Below are 9,991 nucleotides of genomic sequence, written 5' to 3' on the forward strand. Positions count from 1 at the left end.
GAGCAAAGGGGAGACTGCCACCCCAGATTTGGGAGAAATGACATTGACTTGATTGCAAGGCTCTTTCAAATGCATCAGTATGGTCTAATAAAAGCAGTTAAAATGCCTGGTCTTCTTTTGTGAATTAATTTCCTCTTTTACTAGCCTACAATTTTAAGGGATCATTCAGTTGGTCAGGTAGCTGCATTGATAATATGGTATAAAAGCCTAGAAAGATAGAACTCAATCATTTCATTAAGAAATTTACATCAGAAATTGTCTAAATGGTGTCAAGTATCAGAGGGGAGGCGTTTTAGTCTGGATCTGTAAAAAGCGACAAAGAGTCCTGTGGCACCTTATAGACCAACAGACGTATTGGAGCATAAATGTCTAAATCGTGTAGATTCTGGGAGGTGATTTCTGTGTTTTTTTCAGGCATTTCCCCAATAGATTGAAGATTAGGAACATTTTTTCCATAGTGAAGTTGATGTGTACTGCAGGTTTTGTGAAAAAAGAAAAAAGAACAACCTCATGACAGACAAATTTAATCCATTCCACATGAAGGATAAAGCCTGGTTTTTCTTTTGGTTTTGTTTTGTTTTGTTTTGTAATTTTTTAGTTCCCCCATTATAAAACCATTGACTCGTTTAGAGTAATATCAGATTTATACAGTATAAGTGATACTAGAATCAGGCTTTCTGAAATTATTAAATACCTGGAGGGGTTCACATAAACTTTGATCACCTTTTTAAAGGGAAAACATTACCCACTTGCCAGCACACAGATATACAGGGAGACTTACAAATAAAAGAGAGCCATCTGCAGACGATTGTCCTGGTTAATGGGAGTCATCAAGATTCCAAACCACCATGAATGGCCCACACTTTGCATAATTAGAAAAGGCCCTCAGAGTTATATTTCATATTTCTAGTTTCAGATACATGAGTGGGACATTTATACAAATAGGATGAGCACACTCAGTAGATTATAAGCTTTGTAATGATACCTTACAAGAGACCTTTTGCATGAAGCATATTCCAGTTACATTCTATTTAACTCATTAGCATATTTTCATAAAATCATATAGAGTGCAACATCACACAATGGATTTGGCCTGATGTGAGATGCTGTTTTTAAACCGGTCTCAGAAAATAGCTCACGAACAAGAGAAGCGGCTAATCAAACCTGAGAGTGACAAATGGTGAACATTTGGGTTTCTGGAATGGCAAAGAACCCTTACCATGGGCTTGGGTGCCATGAGGGTTCTCTAAGAGACGGGAAGCATCACCAAGTTAAGGGCTCCAGAGAAACTGGCCAATATTTTCAAACTGTAATTTGCCTGAATTTCAGCCCCTAAACCCACTTTTAAGCAACTAACTAAAAGTGACCTGATTGCCATAGGTGCTGAGCACTCAAAACTCCTAGTCAAATCAACAGGAGCTGTAGGTGCTTAGCTCCTCTTCAAATCAGGCCACTTATAAGTTATTTAGGTGCCTAATTTAAGGCATCTAATTTTCAAAATGTTACCAAAGCCTATTTCATGCCGTTACAAGATCCATTCCTAAAAGTCCTTACTTATGTATGTAGCCCTTATTCTCCCATATTGTCCCATTGGAGGCACGAGTGAGCATTCATTCCCTGCGTAATAACTGTAGCATCAGGACCTCGTTCAGTACTTTCCAATTTTGTTTATGATATTCAACCATATTGAGGAGATAAAAGCAAATTTTAATTTCACTTTTTCATGGCGTTTAAATATATCAGCTCCCCCAAAGAATGGACAGAACTTCAGTGAAATAAGGGTCTCAGGACTTGATTCTGCCATCCCCTAACTTGAGCAGTATCTTACCACACAATTAGTTCCACTGATGGCAATGGAACTCCCTGTGCAGTGAAGGCATAACTCAGTGTGAGCCATGGGGGGCAGAACAGTGCCCATTGTGACTATGGAACTAGATACTGCTGTCACTTACAGCTTCAAATCCGTTCCGGTCCATGGAGTTATTCCTAATGAGAGCTGAGTGAATAATTGAGTTTTCAATTTGGTGTCCAAAGGGAAAAAATAAAAATTAAAAAAGAAATGTTGTTTCTGGTTAAAGGAAAAGGTTTGTTCCACCCACAATTAAATGTTTTGTTTCATTTTGGGGAGTTTTTTCACTTTGGGGTTGTGGGTGTTTGTTTTTTAATGGGAAATACATTTCTAAACAAAACATCATTTTGAAAAAAAGTCAGAAATGACTTTTTCAGGATTTTTTTCACCCTTTTTTTTCCTGTCAAATTTTGTTCAAAAAATTTGCCCTGAATTCACAAACAGCTTTGACTGAAAAAACTGCATTTTTTTCAACAAATAAAACTATTTGCTGAAAAAAAAATGCCTAGCCTTATTGTTGATTTACACCCATGCAACAAAGAGCAGAATATGATTCTATATATACATATATATATATATATATATAAACAGTACATATATTATAAGAGACTATCTCCGCTACCACTTAACTATAAGCCAGTATCTCTGCTACCATTTATCTTGAGAAGGCATTGCTAGTAATTTCTTAGGTCTATATGATTTTGAGAGGCTTAGATATGTTTGATTTTTTTTAAAAAAGAAAGTTCCTCTTGTGGATGAGAGAGGAAACATATTATTATTTTTAGGGTAGTAGGAAGGATTTGAATGTGTGGCTCTTTGGAGGGAAGCTAATTAGACCAGACTGCTATGCTTTTGGAGTTCAAAATAAATTGGGCTGCTGCCCTTGTATTCCTACTTAGGAAAGTTCATTAATTGATGATGGAAATGGGTAGCTTCCTCTTTGCCTAGGGACTTTGATAATTTCAAAGATTAAACAAAAGTTAATAATAAAGGAAATTAAAACAGTTTTACACCCTGAGTTTTGCTAATAGCAGATATCACTGACTAAAAATCCAACACAAACGGTGAATCAATGGGAATGATGTCATAAAAGGATGACATATCCTCTCTGGCTTGGGTCACAAAAGAAGTAGCTGCCCATTGGTTCTCAGATAACCAATCAGAAAGTATGTTTTCTCTGTCTGCACTGAGGTTATAAAAGGCTGCAGGCTCAGACAGGGTCAGTATACTACTGTGGTGATTTCAAGAGGTGGCTTAGCCAAGCCACACTTTGTCAGGCCAGTCATAATCAGGCCAGACCAGGAAGAAATCAAAGAAGGCAAAATAAGAGCGAGAAAACCAAGTGAACAGAGCCAGGAACAGAAGGAAAGAGAGTCAGGCAAGCCAAGCAAAGAAAGACACAGGCAAGTGGAGCCAAGCAAGGAAACATCCACTGAAGCCAAGCAAGTCAAGAAAAAAGCTAGGCAGGCCAATTCCTGAGGAAAGACTCAGGTAAACCAAGCAGAGAAAACAAAAGAAAACCAAGAAAGTCAAGCCAAGTGTTGCTGGAACACTAGAAGTCTGCAACATGTCTGAGAATGAGTCTGAGTCTGAGTCTGAGCACTCTGGTGAGACCTCAACCGCTAAAGAGCCTAAGGCCAAAATCACCCGTTCTTCCCGGGCTGGGCTGCAGTTCTCTGTCAGTCGCATAGACAGACTGCTCCGCAAAGGACAGTTTGCAGACCGTATTGGAGCTGGAGCCCCAGTATATATGGCCGCAGTGCTTCAATACCTGACTCACGAGATTGTGGATATTGCTGGGGAAGTCGCTGCACGCAGCAAGAAGCGTCGGATTTCCCCACGCCACTTGCAGCTGGCCATTCACAGCGACTCAGAGCTCAAGAAACTGCTGGGAGGTGTCACCATCTCTCAGGGCGGAGTCCTGCACTTAAATCAGCCTGTGGTTTTACCTTCCAAGAAGAGGAATGGCAGGGGAGCCATCAAGAGAAGGATTGCCCCTGCTTCTGTCCCTGTTAAGTGAGAACAGAGCAAAGGGGAGACTGCCACCCCAGATTTGGGAGAAATGACATTAACTTGATTGCAAGGCTCTTTTCAAATGCACCAGTATGGTCTAATAAAAGCAGTTAAAATGCCTGGTCTTGTTTTGTGAATTTATTTCCTTGGTCATATTGCTAACATTAAAAGGGAAAATTCAATTAGTTAGGAAGTGACACAAAGGCTGTGATATAAAAACCAAAAAGTGTAGCACTCAGGCATTTCATTACAATATGTAGACACATAAGAAATTACATAATATGTCTCTGGGAAATGATGCCCATAGAAGTGTGCATGTTTGGACAGCTGGGAAAGTTGGGCCTGTTCTTGCAGTCAGTGAAGCTGCTTTGGATCTACTGCAGGTTTTGTTGAAGATCTGGAAGGGAATAAATTCGTCTTGGGAGCACTAAATCAAGTACAGGAATAGGGTAATGGGTTTGCCTCTGGTTCTTCTCTCTCTTATTCTACTCAGTGTAAACTCATTGAGTTCACTGGAGTTATTCCTTCGGTATGCCATTGTGAGATCAAAATCAGGCCCAATAACATTAGCATCTAGGACATTAAAATAAACTTTTCCAGTTTGATTGGAAATTTGAGACAAATCTTTTAGGGAGGAGAAAAACTAGTGCAATCATTATTTTTAAAGATGGGACATTAGAAATAAACTAGACATAATCTTAGAAGATTCTCGGAAGTGATAGACAAAGATATATTTTGGGGCAAGCATTTGCGAATATTTAGGGCATTCTTCCAATTAAAGATGCTATTTTGGATCTATTGTGGTTCTTGATGAAAACGTTATAGACCCTCTAAGCGGGATGCTGATTAGACAGACCTCTACGTACTATATGCTGGCTTTGACAGATTGTAAAACCCATGGTGCAGTGATAGGCACCCTCTGAAACTGGAATGAGCTTCTTGCGCGGGAGGCTGCTGCAGCAGCATAGACGATGTTGGGCTCCATTTTGGACTAGGAGCTAGAACTGAGATCTGCTGCTCCCTTTGGGGTCTGGGCCAAGCTGTGACGGAGCCCTGTTGTTGAGTTGGTGGGGTTGAAGACACACAACCAGGATGAAGACTACAGTGCAGCTGATTGCTTGTTAGTGCTGAGCCCTGGCTCATGGATTCCTTCTCCTCAGTTAGGCATTGAGAGTGGAAGCTGGAGGCTGGTGCAGCAGTTTTGAATTTGGCTCACAAGCGGTTGAGAAAAGAGTGATTTACCCCGGGGCTTTGCTCTCTGGTTGAAGATACAGTGTTAAAACTAAATGTGGCTGCATTAAGCCTAAGAAAAAAAGGGGGATTCGTTGTCTTATCAGAATCAGGGGCTATTGTTCTCTGACACAACAACTGTTATTACCAGCTAGTACTGTGCAAACTAAGATGATCACAACACAAAATTGCCTCACTCCTTTTTGTTTCATCTGGACTGCCTTTGCCACACCTACAGAGAGCTGGCCTGAACTCCTGCTCTCCAGCATGCCTATGCAAGAGAGGGCCCAGAACTATAAACTTAAGGAAGAGTGTACAGGCAGGGATGGGTTAGATCTGTGTATATTGCTAAGAGTGTTGGTTGGGTGTATGTTGCAGTTGAAAGCTGCAGCCATTAGTGGAACTATTGCAGTGCCACCTACTGACCTGGTCCAGTTTTAATAACTTAACCTATCTTAATCTGTTGCATTTTCCTTTGCACGTTGCTAGGATAACTTTTAAGTAAAATTGTGATGTTTCTATTTTAGGTGAATATATAAGATCCATTATTTATATTTTTGTTCTGAAAGCAACTGAGGTACACCCACAGGCATATACAATGCCAGTCCAGGTGGAGACACCTTCAACTATAAATATTCAAATGAGCAATAGCACTACTTGCACAGAGGTGTCTAGAGGATTCCAACCTAATTTCCCATCTTAATTAGGACTGCTAGGATCTTCATTATCCTTAATGACTTAAGGCACCCAGGCAACAGGTTGCCTGCTCAAGAGTATCCTGGGAAGGAAAAGGGGGTTATATCTGGAAGACAGACAGATCATCATGGGAGCATTAAATCCATTACTGACACAGGATAAAGCCTGACTATTGTTATATATGTAACCTATTGTTATGCTATGCTTTGTGGGGCAGCACCTAGCACAGACATCTCTTCTTTACTCCTACACCACTAAATTCAGCCACAAGAGTACAGATTTCCTGCCCCCAAGGAGACACCAATGAGACATCTAAGTGGTGAGAGAGGAATGGAGAGGTAGCACAGAACAAAGGAGTAGAGATAAAATGAATGAAACTAAATATTTATTCTGTAATTTATTGGAATTTTTTTCTTCCTTATGACAGCTTTAGCAAGAACCACATGAAAGTTCCTTAAAATCTATATCATGTGAGATAATGGCCCAACTAAAAGATCAAAACAATTGTGTTTAACTGCTGAAGGCTAGTTGAAACTTTTTACAGTGTGTGTGGCCATGTAACTGTGATGACTTTGTCTTCTCCGTACTGCACCATTAAATTTCTAAGAATTCTGCTTATAGGCAGAGGCATCAACCATTTTATTCTGAGAGTTGCTGCTCCCTGTTACAGAAAAGACACATGCACTCTGCTCTCTCATGGAGACATTATGTTTGTTCTTTTCATCGTTTTCTTTCATTTAAAGTGAACACTTTTACTGAAAGTTCATATTTCCATTTTCATATGGAAAATAATGTGACAGGACTGGATTATAACACAGGTTGGACAGCCAGTGTAGATGAGCCCAAACAGTTATAACTGGATTTAACAATATGTTTTCTGCCCTGTCTTGTGTCTGTCCTGATCGAAGAACATTTTTAACTCGGTTTCGATGTGGGGTGGGTCATTTCCACACAAGCTGACTAAAGCGTGTTATAACACAATCAGCCAACCTGATTGAAATGTGAGCCAGACCCTCAGCTGGGTTAAAGCTGCGCTGGCCTCAGTGGAGCAATCCCAGTTTAAACTGGCTGAGGATCAGGCCCAGTATTTTTGATAGTTTAAGTTAGGCCAAAGTCTAAATGTTGGGTCTCTTCATCTTCCATTTAAAAAATTACAGACAATTCACTCTCTCTTTATATCAGGAACAGATTCTTTCTGAACATAGTGACAATTACCTGTAACTAGAATGAATACTTATTCAGCCTTTATGTAAATGGCTTCAATTTAGTAGAAGTGACATACTTCTCAGCATCCCATCTGCCCTACTTTTTGACAGTGCTGTCCTATTTCTCCTACCTTGGCAAAGTTATATTTGCTGCTATATTTTTTATAATGGCAGGAACCTTTCCCATCACAAATACCTATAGATGACTAGTACATACGATTTAGAATTTTACTCACTGGAGCCATTATTATTTTGGTTTTTTTTGGGGGGGGTGTGGATTTATTGTATGTAATGTAACTTTGTTAAATTCGTTTAATATTCACTGCAACAAGCCGTGTTTTAAATCCTGAGAGATGCTGAGCATTTAGGGCCTGACGTACCCAGTGAGTAGTCCCATTGACTTCAAACATTTGCTTACCAAGAAGTCCCATTAAGGAAAGACTACTTTGAAGTCAATGGTAACTGCAGGTGCTCAGCACTTCATCCCCTGTCCCTTTGCTTGAGATTATAAATGTACAAATGACAGGAAATTCAAAACAGGGGTCCCATGGCAACCAAAATAATTGTATGGTATTACAAGGCAGGGCTCTTATCACCTATAGTTAAGGATGTGCTTAAAACATTCAGGATGAAATTTTCCATGCCAGGTGTCTTCCTGATAAAGCCTCAGCTGGAATATTGTGTCTAAATCTGGGCACCACATTTCAGGAAAGATGTGGATAAATTGGAGAAAGTCCAGAGGAGAGCAACAGACATGATTAAAGGTCTAGAAAACATGACCAATGAGTAAAGATTGAAATAAAAATTGGTTTTGTTTAGTCTGGAGAAGACTGAAGGGGGGACAGTTTTCAAGTACATAAAAGGTTGTTACAAGGAGGAGAGTGAAATCTTGTTCTTGTTGATTTCTGAGACTAGGACAAGAAGAAATGGGAGCAAGAGAGGTTTAGTTTGATGTGACACTCTGTATCCCAAAGCAACACCCTGGCACCCCCCTATTTACCATGGTGATATAATTATGATATGTTTTGTACAACTTATGCCTTGTGAGGTATCATTTTAAAAGTCTTGATCTGTTGAATATTAATATCCTGTTGGATTGTATTTGCTATCATTGTATGTGAAGTAGTGAAGTTTTCCTATGTGTGTGTTACTGAAATGTCCTGTAAGGTTGGGAACACTCACAACCAGCCTTTCAGGCATGACAGGGGAGGAGCAAGATGTGTTGATGGCTCATTAAGGGGAATCCACACTCACAAGGACTACCCCAGGAACTGTATACAATTGAGACTTCTCAGGGAGAGCACATAGACAATGGAGACCACTTGACTCACATCATAGCAAAAGATCTTTCCAGCAAGCTGGAAGAACCTATAAAGGCAGGGAAGTGGCATCATCATTTGTCCTCACTCCCCTCACATCTCAACACCTGAAAACACCTCTGCAGAACAAAGACTTTGAACAGGGGAGGTGGTCCCAGGCTGCAAAGAGGAATCCCAGACTGTGTATGAAAGAACTGTACCATCACTGCTTGATTCAAATCCTGTCTATTTTATAGAACTCAGATTGTGATTTCACTTTTATTTCTTAGGTAACCAACTTTGACCTGTATGCTTATTACTTATAATCACTTAAAATTCTATCTTTCTGTAGTTAATAAATCTGCACTGGTTATGCTGGCTCCACACCACACATGGATTTCCATATACAAGGAAAATCCCCCAATGGTTGTTTGAGCTGTTTCATCTGCATTGCTCCACTTAAACACCGTACGAGTATAGAGAGTAGCTGAGGTTCTGGCCCATAATGTCAATGATTATGAGGTTCCTAAGAGAATAAGAACAATATAATCATGCGAAAATTACTGAGATACCAGCACACATTTGCAAAACAAAAACGCAACCAGATGCTCACCTGAGAGATTCAGGGTGGCCCGAGCTAATAGCAGATCAATACTCCCTAAAGTCCCAAATCTGATTTTATACAAGTGAAGGCATAAAAGAAAATCTGTAAAATTAATCAATCTGTTAATCATCTTCAATAGCTATTATGGGTATTAAAAACCTTTGGTGGCTATTTACTGATAACATTTGATTAAATATTTAATACTGCTCCTCTCAATGTTTTAAAGCATCACCAGGGTGAAAAAAACTCATTCAACTGTAGAGGAACCAGACATTTTTCTAGTGCATACACTGTCTTTTTAGAGCCCGCCAAGATTTGTTTAACTGACTCATAAACTCTGAATGTTTTATAGAAGAAATGATAGGAATATGATACGCACCAGCTGTATCAAATAATTGCAGCTGACTTGCAGAAAAGTAATAATTTTATTAATTGTAGTCATTTGAAAAAGCCAGAGAAGACCTATTTGTTTAAGAAAAAAATCCTGGAACAATATAAACACTCAAGTATTATGTCATGCCTGCTATTTGTTTTAAAACTAGACATTTTGCTGCAACTATATTACAGTCATTAGTGCACGGGTCTGACAGAAGTAGCCCTGCCATGTGTGGGGCTGACAGCCCAAGCCCCAGCTACCCAGGCCTGACAGCCCAAGTGTAAGGATAAGGCCTTTTCCTGTAGCCATATTGTGAGGTCTGAGGCCTTTGCCTCCAGACATATTAGGAGAGAAGCAGCCATGAGCTAAGAAGCAGAAAGTCACATCCTCACATTCCATCTAAATTACATTAAAACAATGTAATATTGGGCTGTTAAGAAGGCAATCCTGTCCTAATAGCAACCACCATCATCAGATAAAGAAACAGATCTTAAGATGGTTAAAGAAAACTTTGTTTGAAAGCATTCTGTCTGGCAAGAAATCACTTATCAACAGTTGTGATTGTAAAATATATACTTCTATTGTTTTGCCTTTATGGTCCCCACTTCTCTATTGTTTATCTGTATGGTCTCTGTCTGTTTCTTTGATTGTTTCTGTCTGTTGCATAACTAACTTTGCTAGCTGTAAATCAACTAAGGTGGTGGGGTATAATTGGTTAAA

At 39.6% G+C, this 9,991-nt stretch overlaps 1 protein-coding gene across 1 annotated transcript; it reads left to right on the plus strand.

Annotated features, from left to right (window-relative positions):
• Positions 1-3,416: 3,416 nt before the first annotated feature.
• LOC117885155 (late histone H2A.2.2-like) lies at positions 3,417-3,938 on the plus strand. Its single transcript, XM_034786359.1, has one exon. The coding sequence runs from the start codon at positions 3,417-3,419 to the stop codon at positions 3,867-3,869; it is 453 nt and encodes a 150-aa protein (XP_034642250.1). The 3' UTR covers positions 3,870-3,938.
• Positions 3,939-9,991: the final 6,053 nt, after the last annotated feature.

The sequence above is a fragment of the Trachemys scripta genome, chromosome 1 (genome assembly GCF_013100865.1).
Source record: "Trachemys scripta elegans isolate TJP31775 chromosome 1, CAS_Tse_1.0, whole genome shotgun sequence".
NCBI classification, from domain to species: Eukaryota; Metazoa; Chordata; order Testudines; family Emydidae; genus Trachemys; species Trachemys scripta.

Excerpts from the sequence above, each read along its gene's own strand:
- LOC117885155 (XM_034786359.1), top strand. The coding sequence starts at position 3,417 with ATGTCTGAGAATGAGTCTGAGTCTGAGTCTGAGCACTCTGGTGAGACC.